The sequence below is a fragment of the Balaenoptera ricei genome, chromosome 3 (genome assembly GCF_028023285.1).
Source record: "Balaenoptera ricei isolate mBalRic1 chromosome 3, mBalRic1.hap2, whole genome shotgun sequence".
NCBI classification, from domain to species: domain Eukaryota; kingdom Metazoa; phylum Chordata; class Mammalia; order Artiodactyla; family Balaenopteridae; genus Balaenoptera; species Balaenoptera ricei.
Genome location: NC_082641.1, coordinates 643,634 through 662,476, shown reverse-complemented (window position 1 = coordinate 662,476; position 18,843 = coordinate 643,634). Strand labels below are relative to the sequence as shown.

At 64.8% G+C, this 18,843-nt stretch overlaps 1 protein-coding gene across 1 annotated transcript; it reads right to left on the bottom strand.

The window, feature by feature from the left end:
- Positions 1–859: 859 nt before the first annotated feature.
- SLC6A19 (solute carrier family 6 member 19) lies at positions 860–18,614 on the bottom strand. The gene is made up of 12 exons (XM_059919202.1): positions 18,413–18,614; positions 11,797–11,937; positions 11,245–11,382; positions 10,281–10,462; positions 9,770–9,880; positions 9,388–9,500; positions 7,203–7,331; positions 6,944–7,100; positions 5,067–5,271; positions 4,742–4,901; positions 3,010–3,172; positions 860–2,853 (listed from the first exon to the last, which is right to left on the bottom strand). Exons 1-12 carry the CDS (start codon positions 18,612–18,614, stop codon positions 2,650–2,652), a joined length of 1,905 nt encoding a protein of 634 aa, XP_059775185.1. The 3' UTR covers positions 860–2,649.
- Positions 18,615–18,843: the final 229 nt, after the last annotated feature.

The following is an 18,843-nucleotide window of genomic DNA, read 5'->3' as shown; positions in this document are numbered from 1 at the left end:
GGTTCCCAATGTTCCTCTTCTGAGGATGCCCAGGTAAGTTCCAGAAGATCAGCCCTCCCCTCTGCATCCACTGGCACCCCGGTGCCCGGGAATCCATGCTGGGTGTGAGCCCACCATTAGCCACAGGGGCCGTGGAGGGAGTGGGGGTCTGGATCCCCAGGGGGCTCCCTGGGGTGGGAGGGTGGCACCAGGGCACAGGGGAGGGGGCTTGGCCAGGCTGGGGGGACACGTGAGCCCTCCCCTTAGCTCGGAGCACCTCCTGCCTGCGGGCTGGAGAGGTAGTGAGCTGACACGGTGGATTCAGCCTAAGCCTCCCGCTGGGGGCTCCCTGGACACGTTCCCGCCCGACCCAGCAGACGCTTCCACTAGGACAGGCCAGGGCCCTACATCCATAATCTCACGTTTCCTGGAAGCTAGTCTTGCAGCCGGGCAGCAGGATGCCAAACATGGGGGTCCCGGAAACTCAGGCTCCAGGGGACACATTTTTTAGAGATCCCTTTTTGGGTGAGAGGAAAAAGTGAGAAAAGGGAGAATCAGAGAAGATGGAAAGCAGTGGGGGGAGGGGGAGGGGGAGGGGAGGCTGGAGATGAGAAGGGGGAGGGCAGGCCCAGCCCCAAGTTACCCCACAGGCCTTCCCCTCCATGCTTCCTGCTCCGTTTTTTCCCTGTCCCCCCCACAGCGACCTGGCCAGCAGCTCCCATATCCTGAGGTCAAGGCGCACCCACCCCTGCACTCCACCGGGTGCCTCGGGTAATGGGGGCTCCGTGGGCGCAGCAGAACCGCAGTCCGGCCCCGTCCCTTCGAGGCTGGGGCTCCGCTGCTTGTGCGTCCTCTGCATTTAGACAGCATTTAGGCCAAGAGCGTGAAAGGGAGTGATTTATTCAGACAGGTACACGCGATGCCCACAAAGCCCAAATTTCTAACAATTTGCGAAATGTGAAGTCTGAAAGGAACCCTCACCAAGCCACAGAGAGACGGACGGACCAGCCCCGTCCAGGTCACGCGTGGGAGCGTGTCCCCCTCCATGCCCCGGGGCGGAGGCAGCAGAGCTGCCCCAGAGGAGGGTCGGAACGCTCTGGGGAGCAGGGAGGGGGGGGTCCTGCGGAAGCTGGCGGGGCGTCTCCAGGTGGGAGGGACATGGCGCCGGGACCCACTCCCACTCGGGTCTCCCATCCTGCGCCGAGAATCCTCAGAAGGTCCTGTTTAACTTAAACTTCCAGATCTTTCCATGGAAAGTGGAGGCGACTAGTTCTTGGAAACAAACACCCAAGTGCCGCGTGGCCTGGGCTGAGACTGGGTGCGGCACCCCGTCCCTGGCTGGGAGAGAGGGGCCGACGTCCGCTGGCGACACCCGGTGCCCGGCCCTCCGGGCCTTCGAGGCCCCTGACGCTGCTCGGGGCGCATGCACGGTCCTCCACCGCGGTGGCCAAGGCTGAGGTGGTGACCCGTGAACTCGTCTTTCCCGACACCTGGCTAAGTACTCACGCAGTTGCTGTCCGCTCAAGAAAGCGCGAAGTGGGATTTTCTGCCCTAAATCGCCCAAGCTGAGTTTTATTAACTATTCGTCTGTTCATGGCGGCCAGATGCAGTGATTAAGTGGGTCAGCCTTCACGACGCCGGAATGTGGCCAAGACTCGGGGGCTCTTCACGGCCGGCAGGTGGGCGGGGCCCCACAGGGCTCTGCCAGGTTCTCGCAAGCTCACCGGCCTCTTCTGGACAGGCCTTGGGAAGAGCACTCCTAGCCACGAGGTCAAAGCCCCCACCTCACGGCGGGAGTCCCGAGCTTAGGAGGTGACACGAGGGGAATGGGGGGCGGGCAACGAGATTATGTTCCTAGGGGCCAAGATGAGCAGGACACGCCCAGCAGGCACACCCCCGCTGCAGCTCTGACTCTCCCTGGGAATGCGGGCAGGGCGGGGGGACCACCGGTCTGCTCCTGGGCCGCTGGGCCTCACCTGGCAAGCATGTGTGCCACAGGGCAACATGCATGTGTACACACATAGCCATAGGCATGCATGCGTACACACAGACACACACATAGCTGTGCATACACATACATACGCACGGATATACATGTGCACGGTGCATAGACACACGCACATGCATGCACACTCACACGTGCGAGTACATTCATGCGCCAACTCATGTATACACCTGCTCACACATACATGTACAAGCACACATACACATGCATGTGCACACACACTCACACGTGTGTGTCCCCACACCGGGAGGGTCCCTCCTGTCCCCTTTTGTGCACACATGCTTACATACACCCACACACGCACACATACACTGGCACATGTATATACACTCACCCATACACACATACCTATGTAGGCACACACCCACACACTGTGTACACACTTTTATACTTGTACACTCGCAATGTACACATACACACTCACACACGTGCACACTCACACAGCATCCACTCATATGCAAACACTCTTGTGCACGGACGTATATACACTCACACACGTGCACACATGTGTACATAGGCACACGCTCACGCCCATGTATACATGCCCCCACGCAGGCACACCCACACAACACACACACACACGTGCACACACACGCTCACACACGCACACACATGCAGCCCACCCTCTCCTCTGACGCCACCCCCCATGCCGTGGGCTGGGCCACTCAATACTTCAGGTCCCCGTTCACCGAGACCGTGGACGGCGCGCCAACCAGCCCCTGCCGGTCCCCTGCCCTCTGGAAGCGGTTCCTGATGAGCTTGTAGATGGCGAAGCCGGGGATGACAAGGCAGGGCACCCCGGCCACAATGACCACCACGCCGTACACCCAGTTCGGGTACTTGAGTTTCTGGGATTTGGGAAATTCCTCCTGGAGAGAGAGAGCGACGTTGGGGTGAGCAGACAAGGGGGCCGGGGGGTCCCTCAGGGCGAAGTGCCCTCTCCCCCCTGTGACTCTCTCCTGGCCTCCAGGGTGAAGGGAGGGAGAGCCCGGCCCCCACCCCCACCCTGGGGACCCAGAGCTCACATAGGCTGGGTTCCAGATGCTGTATATCAGCTCCTCGTTGACCTTGATCACGAAGAAGAACAGGAAGATGGTCAGCATGAGCAGGGGACTCACCACTCTCCACGTGACCTGCCAGAAGATGTTGGGCTTGTGGCCGATCATGAACTCGATGTCCCTGTTGAACCTGGAAGCAGAGGCCAAGGGGGCTGTCACCAGCACACACGGAGAGGCCTTTAACCCCAAGAAGGCAGAGCCTCTCCACTCCCAGACAGACGGCCCCAGTCCTGCGATGCCGCACTCCGACCCGTCACATCCTTCTGGGCAAAGACGCGCCTCCCCTAGGAAGACCACCACGGGCACAGCAGAAGCCGATCTGGAGCCTCTGAGAAGCCCCGCCGTCCCACGGTGCCGCTGCCCAGCTGGACCTGGGGACTCTTGTCAGAGGTGTCCTCCTCCTCAGGCCCCGGGCAGGCACTGATGCGAAGGAGGGGTCAGAGCCTCTGGGGATGGAGGAGGGAAGCCATCGAAGCTCCTGCCCCAGCCTCCTTGGCATGGCAGCAGCCCTGACCTTGGGGAGCCTCACCACCTCCCCCCATCCTGTGCCCAATGCCCTTCTGCACAGATGCGTTTGTCGTCTGCAGAAATCAGAACAAAGTGGGCAGAACGTAAACGTGAGCTGTCCAGGGCCCGGCGAACCCAGAGGATGCTGCTGGAGAAGCACAGGCGTCCAGGCCTTGTCCCCTGCGGGGCGCAGGAGCCCCGTGACCGGACTCTTCCGCTCGGCCCGTCCTCCCCGAGGCAAGCGATACAGGGTAGCTGCCCAGAGCCAGTGTCTGGCTTCAACGGTCCTCCGGCCGTTCACAGAGGGATGTGCTCTTTCAGACGGTTTCACACCCGCTGCAAGGCCAGCATCACACGTGCGGCGGCATCCGCACCTTTCCATCCCCACGTTCCTCCCTGACGTCTGTTGATGCTACACACAGCAGGTGTCCCAAGTGCGCCTCGGTGTCCCCGTGGCGCCACCAGGCTGGTTCAGGTTGTGTTGCTGAGTGAGCCCCTGCACGTGTGTCCTTACACACGTGTGCTCTTGGTGGCGCAGGGAAGGGGTCCCGAGGCGGCCCCCTCTATGGGCTCGTGCAGTTCAATGTTAATTGATTCCAGCAGATTATTTCTGGATCTGTGGTGAGTCCAGCTCCTGCTAAGAGCCCAGGGACCGCCTTCTGGGTCCCCACCGATCCCCGATGCCCTGAGCGACTGGCCAAGGGCTGGCTGACCGGGCCACACTTGCCTGCCTTTCTTTGCCTGAGAAGCCCTCCCCAGACCCCTGGGAGCGGCCCTGGCTGTGCAGCCCGAGCTGGAATACAACACCCAGCTCCCTCCCCGCAGGTGGGGTCCTGGGGAAGCCCCTCTGCCCGCAGCAGACGGCCTGCCTGTGCACCCGCCCTGGCTTCTCTCACCCGCCCCGAGACTGTGCTGTCTCCTCCCGCTGCTGCCAGCGCTTATCCCGAGGCCTGGGAGCACCTGGAAGCTGGAGGGGCTACGGTTTGCATCCATGCGGGACCCCTCTTCTCTCCCTGTCGCCCTCCCAGGGCCAGGCCCCTGCCCACATCACGCCGGGCCGGAAGGGAGAGGCAGGCCTGGTCCTGTGTGTTCGCGGGCCTGCCGCCCCCTGTCCTGCCCCGAACGCATCCCCTCGTCCCGTGATGGGAATGTCCCCTGGCCACTGGAGACGGTCCTTCGCCTTCCCTCCTACCTGTCTATGCCGTACACGTAGACGACGGAGAACATCTCGAAGAAGGCGATGATGAGCAGGGGGATGGAGCCCGCGTAGCTGTCCAGCAGAGACAGCCAGTACTGGCCCGAGTTCAGGGTGAAGACGAAGGCGATGAGGTACATCCCCAAGCAGATGAGGCCTGCGGGGCACAGAGCAGGGCCATGGTCGCCGGGGCAGAGCGGGCCGCCGGGGACACAGGCCCCACGTCGCCACACCCTTCCTCTGGCGGCTGCACCACGGCCACGACCCCCGGAGCCGGTCCTCCCAGCTCGGCCCGCACGGCCCCGGCCCCAGTCCGGCCTACCTGTGAGCAGCTCCTTGGGCCAGTTTTTGGGGATGACCTTGAGGTCCTGCAGGGGCACCACCACACCCTCCATGTTCCCGAACATGGACGACAGGCCCAGACAGAAAAGCATGATGAAGAAGAGCACGGACCAGAGCGGGGCCACCGGCATCTTGGTGATGGCCTCGGTGAAGACGATGAAGGCCAGCCCGGTGCCCTCCACGCCCTGCAGGGTGGGGCAGGCGTGTCACCCAGGGCCTGCCTCTGAGGCACCCACAGGCCAGTCTGGCCCTGTCACCGGACGGCTCTCCGCCCGCCAAGCCAGCACCACGCAAGCATGGCTGATGTGAGCCATTTTGTGAAATGACCAGACCTTGTCTTTTAGCCCTAAGCGTATTTTAAAAAGCTGAACTAGTTTCACGACCGGAAGTGGATCACATTGTCCAGCAGTGGTCAGGGCCCCGTGCGGCCGGACAGACACACGCGGCAGATGCACACGGACTGCCAACTGCTCGCTGATGGGCACCCCCCCACGTCTGGGGCCAGAGCACTAAGCGACTTCAATGGGCCTGAGCGCGAGTCCCCAAAGCAGACACCCTGGACGTGCGCCCGCCAGTGGTCAGAGCAGCCCGCGGGGCAGGCAGCGCCAAGGACGGGCCCGCGGGTGCGTAATGACCACGCTCTGCCCGGGGTGGGTGGTCCTGTGCGGCCACATGTGGCCCACACAGGTCAGAGAGGCCTCAGGCACCAGCTCGCCCTCTTGGGGGCCAGGGTTCCCGGGGGTAGAACCTCCGCAGAGAAACCTGAGCTCGGAGGGACTGGACGGGGAGCCGGCAGCCCCCGCAGGACTCACGCGGGGCCGGGATCCCATCAGAAGCCGGGGCCCAAGTCAGCGTAGCAGCATTTACACGAGGGCCCGGGACACGAGGACTCGGCGCCACGCAGAAGAGTGGGAGGCTGAGGGGCGTTGTCACCAGCGGCCTGGTGCCCACACCGCGGAGGAACGTGTCCGGGGGTCTCACAGCCCAGACCCCGTGGAAAGGCAGAAGCACGTGTGCGCTGCCCGGGGCGTGGGGGAGGGGGCAGGAGCACAGCTGACGGAAGAGTTCCAGGGTGCGGGACTGCACAAGCTTAGGCGTAAACTTACTAAAACCCTGCAAACTGCGCTGGACACGGGAGAGCTTCCAGGTGAGAACTGACACCTCGATTAGGTTGCTTTTTAAAAAGAAGGGAAATTCAGGCTCTTGGCGGGGTCGGGGGGCGGTCACTGTGACTCCCTCCCTCTCACCCGGGGCTCCCAGGGGAGAGCCAGGCAGGGAGGACCCTCTGCTCTGTGACCGCTCCTGGCGAGATTGTGCCGTCGCCGGAGAAACAGTGCCAGGCCCTCAAAATGCTCCACACGCCCCGAAATGTCGGGTGGCTCCAAATAAGAAAATTGCAAAAACAAAATTAGTAAATGTTGGCCCATGAGCATCACAGAACGAACCGTCACTCATCATTGGGGTTGGCGTTCAAAGCATTTGTGCGTCAGGCGAGGGTTTCCCAGCACCGTGACGGCCACCAGCTGTCGAGTGATTTCAAAAGTACAGTTATAATGACTCTGACCTTTTCGTAGAAGAAATTAAAGTAAAAATGGACCACGGGTGTTTGACCTGAGGCCACGGAGAGGTCAGGCCCATGGAGGCCCTTGGGTCCCTGCCTCTGCATCACGGGGCCTCACACGTGGGACTCGTGGCCCAGCAGATGCTGGTGCCCTAGACCGGGCGCCCAAGGGGCAGGAGGGGCAGGGCGGGCCGGCACGTGACAGGGGGGCGGGCCTGTCAGAACTGAGCTCCCGGGGGAAGCTTGGCGTCCACCCGAGGTGCCCGCTGCCCCACCTCGCGGCCCCAGGCACCTACCTCCGAGAGGAAGGTATTCATGTCGCATGTCTGGAACTTGAGCTCTGCGTAGGCCGCGGGGTTGGAGGCATTGCACCACCGCTGCATCTCAGCGAAGTTCTCCTGTGTCACGTTGCCTTCGGGCAGGTCAAACCCATTGATAAGCGTCAGGATGTTCCTGGAAAGAGAATGAGGCTGACTCCAGCCCTGGCGGGCTCCTTGGAGGCGGAGGCGAGGGGCAGGGACGCAGCGGCCGCCAGGGCGCCAACCAGCCACTCACGCGCTGAAGCAGTCATCGAAGCGCTCGGTGGCGCGGAAGCCGATGATGGAGTAGACCACAGTGGCCGCGTACACGGACGTGAAGCCGTTGATCACGGACACAATGACCGAATCCATCTCGCAGTTGTTGCTGCGGACGAAAGCGGCTTCGGTGACCACAGTCTCGGGGACGTCGTGTACGCCCGACCAGCCCGCGCCGGCACAAGTGGGACGGTCAGAGCCATCGGGCCAGCCTGAGAGGCTGAGCCGCCCCTGGGCATGGATGGGGGAGGGGGCTCTCCCACAACCCGCCCGAACGCCAGGTGACGGTCCCCAAGCCCTGCTGCGACCTCGTGGCCCCTTGGTGCCCCCCCCCAAGCCCTGGGGACCCCCAGAGCTGGAGCTGGAGAACCCTGTGTTCAAGTCTCTGCTGGGCCAGCATCTGCTCTGGGCTCAGGAGGTGACTCGTCAGCCCCACGCGGGCAGGACAGCCTGGACCTTACAGCCCACCAGCCACAGAGGCTTCAAAGAGGCGGCCTGGGCCAGGTGTCCCCCACCCCTTGGCCTGGACCCCTTCCCTCCCCCCTCCCTCCCCCCTGCCCCTGCCAAGGACCCCTCCTGCCGGCTCCAGGCCCTCACGGCTGAGGACCCCCCACCTCCACCTGGACACCCAAAGCCTCCCCCAGCTCAGCACATGGCCACTGACCTCCCCACCCTCCCCCCCTGCTGACGACACCATCCTTCCAGACGCTTCCATCAGGAGCCCCCAGGGAAATGCAAATCAAACCCCAGTGAGATGCCATGGCACACCCACCAAGGCGGCCGGAACCAAAACATTTGAGAGTGACAGGTGTGGGCGAGGGTGTGGAGGAACCAGGGCTTCCCACACGGCCCTGGGGGGGGGGGGGGGGGGGCTGCGAGGTGGGGCGGCCGCGGTGGAGAGCTGCATCTCAAATGGTCAGACCTCGAGCCGCCCTGCGGCCCAGCAGCCCTGCCCCTTGGGGTACACCCGCAGGGAGCCAAAACGGGTGCACACGGAGCTTGAACGCAAACGTTCACAGCAGCCAGAAAGTGGACACAGCCAGATGCCCAGCGGCCGAGGGGTGGTAAACGGAGCCCAGCGCGGCCCATCCACAGGCCTCGGGACGACTCAGCCGCGATGGAAGGAGCGTGACACATGTGACAACGTGGGCGAACCCCGAGGGCCTCAAGCTCAGTGGGAGGAGCCAGACACAGAGGACGAAGGCTGGAGGAGGCCTGTCTGTGAGATGCCCAGAAGGGGCTGGCCCGCCGGGGAGAAAGCAGCCGAGTGTTCCCGGGGAGGGCATGGGGCTGACTGCTGAGGGGCGCGGGCCCTCTCGGGGGTTGGAAATATTCTGGGATTAGTGGTCATTGTTGCATGACTCTGTGAACACACTAAAAGCCACGGGACTGTGCACTTTAAAGGGGGTGGGTGTGTGCGGCTGGAAGCAGCTGAATCTTCACCCTCAACTACCCCCCACCTCGCCAATCTGCTGGACCTCACGGCACCCTCGGCCTGGGCGACCACACTCAGCTCCCACCCGCCGTCGGAGTCTTTGTTCACGTGGCCTCTGGAGCCCCAGCCCGCTCTGACGCCAAGCCGGCCCAGCCCCAGGCTCCAGACCCCTCGCCCTGCTCGGTTCTTCCTTTTCTCCGAGTCTCGCATTGCCTGCGACCTGACAGAGGCTCACTGGGCTGGTTTGCCTCTGCCGACGCAGGGACGCAGGACCCAGGAGGATGGGTCCTGGCGCACGGGAGGCGGGGACGGGCACACAGCAGGTGCTCCATAAGTGCTTATGAGATGAGCGGACACCACGGCGTTCCTCTGGAGGCCCTGGGGGTTCTGGCGCTTCCTGTGTGGGTGTCGGTCTGGGGTGGACTGTGGGGGACCCACACCCGGGGTGCTGGATGCCGAGGGGTGGGGGACGGAGCGGGGAGCACCAGCGCCCGCGGCCGCAAGGGCCAAGGCACAAAGGAGAGGCCAAAGGGTAAGCAGGTCCTTCCCGCCTGCTCACGGCCCTGCCGACCACAGTCCAGGAGACTCGGACCAGCGCCTCTGGAGAGCGCACGTCCCCTCCCTTCATTCCCACGGCGGGTCCGACGGGGAGACCGAGGCTCCGAGCGCCGGAGCGCCTGGTGCACTGACAGCCCTGCCGCCCACGGGACCCTCTGTCCCTCACACTCACTGGACAGAGTTGTAGCTGGAGAAGGAGATGAGGCCCCCGAAGGCCAGCGAGAAGGAGTAGAAGACCTGGGCCCCCGCGTCAAGCCAGGTCACTGGGTTGGCCAGCTCCGTGACCTGCGGCCAAACAGACCCTCAGCTGTGCGCCGCAGGATGGGGGGTGCGGGAGACACAGGAGGGGCGCCCAAGGGGGGACAGGAGCCTGGAGGCAAGGTGACAGCTGAGGCCACCAGTTGGCAGTCAGAGGGGCGACAGCTGACGACCCTCCACCCAGAGCCGCAGCTGAGCCGGCCCGTGACCCGCACAGGCCCGGCCCACACCCAGGGACCCTGGGACCGGGCAGGTGCTGCAGTGCCCAGCCCAGCGGGTGGACGGCGGGGACTCACGTTGGGCGTGAAGAGGAAGACGATGCCACTGGAAGCTCCCTTCAGCGTCAGGCCCCGGATCAGGAAAATGGTCAGGACGACATAGGGCAGCGTGGACGTGATGTACACGGCCTGGGGAGGTGGCAGGTGTGGGATGAAGGAGGCCGGACCGGGGGTGGGGGCCCCGGCCTCAAAGAGGAGGGCTGGCCCCGTGGGACCTGCACGGCTCTCCACCGTGCGCCCCGGGCCCCAGCCTCCCTCTCTGGTTTCTATGTTCTGCTGTGAACGCGGTTACTGTTTAGCTCCTGCCAATCAGACGGACGTCACTGTCACTCCCACGCTCGGCTTCTTAAACACGTGCTTGAGAGCCGTCTGGTCCAGCACCGAGTCTGCGGCGCCGGCCTGGGCGACCAGCAGAGCCCTCCCAGACAGAGGGCACGCAGGGGCTGGACCCTCGGAGCTGGCTGAAGGGGCGGCGACCTGGGCGTGCCCCCCCCCCCTGACGCCCCCAGGAGTGCCCGCAGTGCCCCACCTTCCCGGTGGTCTCGATGCCGCGGATGGTGCACACGTAGAGCACGCTCCAGGCGCACGTCAGGGACAGCAGGATCCACCACTGCACGGAGCCCGAGTCGTCGATGGAGGTGGAGATGTTGAGGGTCTCCCGGTACCAGTAGTAATCCACGGAGGAGCTGCGGGCACACTCCTCCACGTAGCCTGGCACAGGCACCCACGTCAGTGTGGGTCACAGAGCGCGCGGACCCCCAGGGAAGAAACTCGGGCCCAGATGCCAGGGCACGGACGCCAGGGGTGCAGTGCGCCTGTGCCCAGGCATGCACATGTGTGTGCACACCCACACGGACACACGCAACAGACAATATGCACACAACATACTTACAGGCGTGTGCACACACGAGCACACTTGCATGCAATCGTGTGCACGTGTGCTACTTGTGTACATGCATAAGCATGCACACACCAAACAGACTTGCATGCAAACTCACATGCAAACCCAGGTACATGCACACACTCTTGCACACGTGTGGCGTGCACACAGGGCCTCGACTGCCTGCCTTCTCCCCCCACCACCGCCCCATGGCACTCAGCCATTCAAGGGGTCACCAGTCTTTGGGGGTCCCAGGCAGGAGCCCACACCAGGCAGCTCTGTTCAACCTCACACACTCTCACCACTCTGAGCCCCGGGGTCCCAGGGTCCTGATTGCCCCCCGGGCTCACGGAACCACAGAGAGACCCTGCCAAGGGGGGCATGGTCTAATCCTGGCAGACCTCCCCTCACTCTCACCCCACCCCCATCCCCAGAGACAGGGAAGTTGCCCTGAATGGTCCCAGTGTGGCCAGGGAGGCCACGGGGGCAGGGCCCGCCCCTTTCTGTGCACTGGTTTTTGCCAAACTTGGGCTACAACCACGCGAATTTTGGAGAATCAGAGAGCAGCTGCTTGTGGGCCGGCGCCCCCGCTCCCAGGCCCGCCAGGGCTCACCTGTCTGGTTGGCATTGAGTGGGCACTGGCTCCACGGCAGGGGGTCCTGGAAGGAGTTGAAGAAGTACCACATAACCCAGGCGATGATGGTGTTGTAGTAGAGACCCACCATGAAGGACACGAACATGGACGCGATGCCTGAGGGGGGGTGGGGAGGTCACCTCTGGGGGGGGCCTCCTGACCCACTGCGAGTGACTGGACGGAGGCCCCAGACAGCAGGGGGCAGCCCCAGCGGTCAGCGTCCCTCCCGGTCCCTGCTCTGGGCAGGCAGTGGGGCGCTCCGCTCTCCCCACGTGTCTGCCCCTCCCAGGCCCTGCACGACTGGGGACTCGGGAGGTCCTCTGCTGCCCGGCTAGCCCCTGGTGGCCTGGACCCTGCAGCCACACCCCAGGAGATTCTAAGGAAGGGTTTGCAAAGGCCTCAGGGCGAGGGCCATGGAGCCCTGGGACCTTCCTCTCCCTGAAACGTAGAGGGAAGGAAGGAGGACTGGGTGGCGCTTGCTGCCAACACGGGACCCCAGGCAGGCCCCCGAGTCCGGGCGCAGACACGCACCTACGCCCTTGAGGGCCGGGTGGATGGAGCTCCAGACGCCCACGCTCCCCTTCCGCAGCCGCTGCCCGATGGCGAACTCCAGGTGCAGCAGCGGGATCCCCTCCAGGACCAGCAGGATGAGGAACGGGATCATAAACGCCCCTGGGGTGGGAGGGGCGGCGCGTCATCAGCGGGCGGCTCGCTGGACCGCAGAGGCCACCTGCACAGGCGTTTGCCACAGCACAAAGGACGTCGCCGTCGACAGTGCCCGTGCTGATGGCCGTCGGCGTTGCTGTGGGCGGGGCTCACGCCACCTCCTAACGGGGGCCGGCTCGTCCTCATCTGCCATCCCTGCAGGACGCTGTCTGCCCCGCCGCCCCTGGAGAACTAGGGATGGTGTCCACGTGTAGGTGGAGCCCGGGGAGGGGCACGTGCCAGGGTGAGCCCCTCGGCGGGTGTGGACACACATAGCACCCTCACGCAAAGGTAGGGAAGGGCAGAGGGGAGAGGCCAAGGGTTCAGAGGCTGACCCGGACATCTGGCAGGAGCGTGTCTCAATCTGAGGCTTAGGGACCCTGCTCTGGGAACGTGGAGGAGCCAGACGCAGCGCCTGTCGGCTCTGCTCCCTGACGGGCACCAGGGCCCAGCCTGGCACTGACCAGGAGCCCCATGAACATCTGCCGAACGTAAATGAAGGATGGGGATGTGGTGACACCTGCTTTCATGGTGCATGTGGCCCCACTGGGCTCTGCTACCCGGCCCACAGTGACGCCCCTTCCTTTCTGTGCCCCTTCCCACTGCTCCGTCCTCAGCACCACCACCCCCAGCCCCCAAAAGCCATGGTTGTACCAGCCGCCCTGGCCTGAGCCAGGTCGGGACCCCCAGCTGCTCCCAGCCCCCTGACCCGGGCTCTGGGGAAAACAGGGGAGGCCGTCCAGGTGCACACGGCCTGGCACCGTGCCGAGCGCAATGCAGCCGAGATTAGCACAATCGTGGTTACCAAAGGTCGTTAGCATTAGTCGGGACGGAGCTCAGGAGCCGAAACTGGGCGATAAGAATTGGAAACACACGACTGCTTCAGGACTTGAGAGTGGATCCAGGTCCAGCCTGATGGGGTCTCACGGTTGGGTTCCCAGGACACCGGGGCCGCCAGCACTGCCCTGGCATGCTCGCTCTGTGGCACTACCTCTCCACCCCAAGTGGCCGGGTGTCCAGCTGTGAACCTACCAAGTGAGGCGGTGCCCCGCATCTGCCCCGCACCCTGGGTGTGACACCCCGTCTGGAGTGTTTGTGCAGCCCCCGTCTCCCTGCCTTCCCTCCGCTCACCTCGCCCCCTCGTTCTCCCCGGCCCCGCCTCCTTTTTCCGACACGCTCATTCTCTGTTCTCCCCCAGATATCTCAAATCCTTCACTTCTGCCCTGTTCTCTCCCCGACCCCAGCCAGGCCACCACCTCCCCACACTGGCCTCCGGGTCAGCGTGGGCGTCAGACCCTGAGCTGGAGGTCCTCATTGGCGTGGCACTGTGTGTGCGTGTGTGCCCGTGTGTGCGTGCATGTGTGCATCCACACGTGTCTGAGTGTGTGTGTGTCCACGGGTATGTGAATGAGTGTGTATGTGTGAGCGTGTGGGCGTGTCCGTATGTATGTGGACGCTCGGTGTAAGCGTGCACATGGATGTGTGTCCTTGTGCATGTACGGGCGCACGTCAGTGTGTGCGTGTGTAGGCGTGTTTGAGAGTGTGTGTCTGTGTGCACACGCGTGCTGAGAGTGCGTGTGTGCGTGTGTGTGTCGAGAGGGACTTGGGGGGTGGGCAGGGGGAGGGGCGGGGGGCCCACAGCCTCTGCTAGCCCGGCTCTCCCTTTAGCTCCTGGGTTAGTCCCTCGGCCTTTTCTCTTTTTTCCCTCCTCCGTCTGCCTCCACAGAGCCCTCACGTTGGCGGGGACAGGCCCCAGAGCCCAACGGCACCTCCTCCCTCCCCGTGGGCCTTCCTTGGTCTCCACGTCAGGACACTGAGGGGCCATCGGCCGCAGGCCTCTCTCCCAACCTGGGGCTCCAGGGACAGGCTTCTTCCGGTTCCAGGGCTGCCAGGGGGCTGAGGGCCAGGAAGCAAGGGGTGTGGGCTGTGACCATGAGGAAAGACCCCAGGAAAGGAAGGCCTGCCAGACGGATCCCCTGCGGGAGGGGAGGGGAGCTGCCCCGGGTCTGGGGACACGGCCGGAGACGTAGGCTCAGGGCAGGGACTCCTGTGATCCCTCTGTCAGTGAAGGTAAAGTTGAAATAAGATTTGTCTATCTGACGTTTTCTCAGGAGCTTGATTTGAAAAACTTTTGGACAGAACTACCAAGAAGAAAACAACCCCATGGTTCCAAATCCCGTCCCCTCCCCTCACGATGCCACCTTTACTCACCCCCCACCCCCAGTCTCCCTGCACCTTCACCTCCATCAGGAAACTCCTATTCATCCTTGAAAACCTCACTTGGATAGCACCTCCTCCAGGAAGCCCCCCCCCCCCTCCTGCCTGTGGTCCTGGCACCTCTCCCTCCCACAGGCTCCTCGGGGACCAGAGGCTCAGCTTCAAGAGGATGCGAGGGTGGGACCAGCCCATGTCCACTGCACCCCAGAGGTGGGCTGGGCCAGTGAGCCGTCCCGTGTGCCCATGTTGTGCAGTCCGCCTGCCCGGCTCCCCCAGCCCTGGCAGCACCAGCAGGAGGCAGGCACTCAGGCTCCAGGGAATATACATCTTCCCTTGTAAACGGGCTCCTCTTCTGTGGGGGCAGGTGTGGAGGAGGCGGAGGGACAGAGGAGGGAGGGCTGCGGGTCTCAGTGAGCGAGGAAAGCCACTTAAGTGCCCGGTGCCCGGCATGGTTCCAAAGGCCCCCGGAGACGGGGACGGCCCCCACGGAGGGACACACATGCACAGAGAGACGCGGGGGCAGGAGAGGTAAACACCCCCGGGAGAATGACACGGAGTTTCTCTCCGAAAATCAGGAAGCGAGACGGGGGAGGAGGGAGCCGCCGGAGGAGGGCCTGGCGGTGGCCCACGTGGCGCAGGTTCAGGTGCGGGGTACCTCTCAGCTTTGGAGTCTCCCAGGGGTGCCTCCCTTTTGTTTAATCATGAAGGATAATCGCAAACCCTCAGTCGGCTTCCAGGAGGAAAGCGAAGTGGAAACCGCGGCTGCTGCCCCCCCGCGTCGAGGATTCACCGGGGATTTGCGGTGGCTCCGCGGCTGGGCTTGTGTGGGGGGTGGGCAGCAGGTGCCTCAGCGGAGGGCCAGCCTCCCCTGGGCACTGCCCACTTCCCCAGACACCATGGAGGGGCCGTGGGTCCCCCTGCCATCTCCCCAAGTGACACCACCGCCCGCCCTCACCAGGCCCCCCCGCGTCCCTGCCGGCTCCGTGACCTGGACTTAGTGCCCGGGAGAAATTGCTAGGCCGCCGCAGAGCCGGAGCCGGCCCGCGGGAGGGGCCGAAGTCGCGTGGGCGGGTCCTGCCCTCCCTGGGCCTGGTCCACCCTGCTGGTCTGTGGGGTCCCAGTCAGCGTCTGGCAGAGCGGCCCCCTGAAAGACATCCAGGTCCGCCAGGCCAGGGGACACCAGAGCCCCGTGGCACTGCCCCGCGGGTACAGCAGCTGCCCGGAGGGCCTGGGGGCGGAGAGGAGGCCTGGGTTTGTCCAGGGCCCAGAGGTCACGACCCCAGAAGTGGGACCACCCGGGACCCCGCACTCCCGCGGGCCCTGCTCTGCCCTCCTCGCCTGGGCCCTGTCCCCCACGGGAGCACCCAGCCCGTGTGTGCCCCGGATCTGCTGGATGGGCAGAGGTGGCCCTCGCAGAGGGAGTGGACAGAGCCGGGGTGTGGAGACTGGCGATCCAGGCACCCCGGGGGGGGGCCCACCTCCTGGAAACCCAGCTGGCACGGGGGAGGGCGGGGTGCGGCGTGGGGCCAGGGAGCTGAATGCAAGCGTGGCCCCCGGATGCCGGACTCCTGGTCAGAGCAGAGGGCAGGCAGCAGGTACACTGCCCGTCTGCCGGCTGGATTTATAACCGTGCGTGCGGACCCGACGACGGAACGCTCGCCCGGGGACTCGGGAAGGAGGGGCACGAAGGACGAAGGAGGAGATTCCTGAAGTGAGGCCACCCTGCGACGTGGAGGGAGGAGCGGTGCGGACGGGTGGGGGAGGGAGGCGGGGAGAGATGCCAGCGACCCCCGCCTCCCGAGCCCAGAAAAGCAGCAGGTCCTTCCCAAACCCCAGGGAGCTGACACAGCCGGGGCTCCCACACCCGCCGGCCCAGGGGGCCGCTCTGGGCCAGCAAGCTCCTCCTCTGTGGCTGGGGCCACGAGCCTGCCCGCAAGGGGACAGCTCCTTCAGCGTCACAGACCCCTGCTACCTGCTGACAGCAAACACTCACCCCAGAGCAGAGGCAAGCGGAGGCCGGACCAGCCCGCGGGAGGGTGGAGGCGAGGGTTGCACCCCCGCACCCCCTGCTCGCCGAGATGCCGGGACCCATCGGAGACCCAGACCCAGAGGCCCGTGACAGCTTGGTCCCCCAGGGTCGGGCCACAGCCGGCTCGGCGTGCACACGGCTGCACACGGCCACACACGCAACAAATACCGGGAAAACGTTGCTGGTGCTCAAGCCTCCATCGGGGGCCTGGGGGTCTTTATTGTGGCTTTCTCTACTTCTCTGTATTTACTTTTTTTCATAATATAAAATTTAAAGTAAAGTAAAAGATCCTTTACTTCTTGAATTACCCAAAAGTCCTGGAAATAATTGGAGACAAAGTAAGTTTTCACCAGACCAGAACTGATGGTCAGGGTGGGAGGAGCTCAAATACCTTCAAAGGTGGCATTTTCTCCTCAAGCTGCACAACTGCTCCCCTCCCTCACAGCTGGCTCTGCGGGGGCGGGAACGTCACCCTGATGGGTCGCCGGCCACCCGCGGCCTTGTCCTCAGGGACTGTCTCCCGGGCGTGGAGGACAGGACACCCAGCTCCTGACCCGTGAGCCGGCCCTCCGGGTGGGGCGGGTGGACCAGAGTCCCGACCTGTCCGGGGCGGGGCGGCAGCCTCGCCCGGGTGTCCGGGGCTGGACCTCCACCCTCGCCCAAGCTGCGGGGCGGGGGCCGCGTGAGGGACCCCAGCTGCCTCCGTCAGCGGGGTCTGCAGGCTGCTCTCGCGCTGCCCCTCGGGCTCCCGGCCAGTGTGCAGCTGCGCCCGGAAACCCCACTTCCCACGGGGAGTTCTTCCTAGTCAAGGGCCTAGGCTCTCTGGGAGTCTGAGGTCTTGGTTTCTGCTCTGTCACTCTCACTGAAGACCTTGAAGCTGCTTCCAGCGTGTTCCTCCCGGGCGTCCCTCCCCAGCTCTGGGGTCCCAGCCACCTCTTCTCAGGGACAAGCACCTGGCCTCCACCCACAAAGTGGGTCCATCCCCAGCCGCCCCGGGCGCCACGTGCGGAGGGAGCGGTGAGCCCCTCCTCCCTCTCCACCTCCTGTGCCTGTGCTGAGCTCGATGCTGGGACCCTCCCCCAGGATGGCCCCTCAGGGGCCGTGACCAGCACCTTCCAGAGGGGGGGGCGCCAGCCTCACTGAAGCAGCTGAGAGCCCGGCAAGAATAGGCGGGGCTCAGGCTGGGGGTCCCTGACCTCACAGGCTCCCTGGGGCCCCAGGCACAGAGGGAAGCGCAGGCTGGACCAGAGGCTCAGAGGACACACCCTCGCGGACACTCAGGAGCTCGAGTCCTTAGGGGAATCACTGAGGGGACCCCGGGAGGCCACTTCCACGTCTGCTCTTCTTGAGGACACTCGTGTCACAAAGCCTGGGAGAGCCTGCAGGTTCTTCAGAGTTAGAACTGACTCACGTCCCTGGAGAGCGTTCAAGAGCCCACAGAACCAGGAGCATACCCAGAGCATCCGACCGGCCAGCTCTCGGGGCCGTCTGTCCCGCGAGCACTGCGCCTGCCCCAGACCTCCTCCCCGGGTCCAGTTCCCCTGCCCCAGGCTGGCATGGGGGCCGGAGGGGACCACAGTGTGACCTGTATCCCTGCAGCCTGTGGACACCAGGAGGGGGGGGGGACGTGGCCACGGGGACCCACATCCAGAACCTGGGGGGGAGGGGGTGCCTCAGCCCCCGGGGAAGGAGACCCCTGGGCTCCAGGCAAGGCCCCCGGAAGCCTCTGGCGGCAGCGGGATGGGGGGAGAGGGCCCCTGCCTCGGCCTGTGTGCACATGGGTTTCTCCGTGGTTTCCTGCTCCCGGCCCGGCCCCTCCTCGGTCCATCAGGAAGCGAGGTGCCCAGTGAGGTTGGGATGCAGGTGACACACAGGGAAGGCTCAGCCCGGTGCCTACTTGGTGGCCTCACCAAGGGCCGGCGTTACTGCCCGTCGGGCCAGCACCTTCCACACTCAGAGGAGGGGGCTCCCCCTGACCCCCACCCCCAGGTCAGACCAGGTCTGGGAACAGGGCTCCAGGGCGCTGGAGCGTGGGGGCCTCCCCGACGCGCAGGCCCTGGACGTGCGGGGCTGGGGCAGTGCTGCCAGCCTGGCGCGCCCGGCGCGAGGGGGACGCCGGCCCCCAGGCCACAGCCTCCCGCCTCCGCGCAGTGGGGCCCGGCGCGGAGGCGTGGGTGCCGCCCGCCCGCCGCCTACCTCCGCCGTGGCTCTGGCACAGGTAGGGGAAGCGCCACACGTTGCCCAGGCCCACGCAGAAGCCCACGCAGGTGAGCATGTACTGCGCCTTGTTGTCCCACTGGGGCCGGGAGCCGCTCTCCTGCTTCTCGAGGCTCTCCAGCTCACCCAGCGTCGGGATCCGGGCCTCCAGGCCAGGGTTGGGCAGCACCAGCCTGACCATGGTGGGTCCGGGTGGGTCCCTCAGGCGCGGCCGGAGTGGAGGGTGAGTGGCCGCAGGCCGGAGCCCCGGCACTTTATAGGGAACCTTTGGCACCTCACCCCGAGCACCTGGGCCGAAAGGAAGCGTCAGCAGATCTGGAGGGCGAGTCCGCCAGACTGTGTTAATGCCTTATCTGCAGAGGCGCCGCAGACCCTCCGGGCTGCTCCCTGGGCGCTGCCGGCCCCTCCCC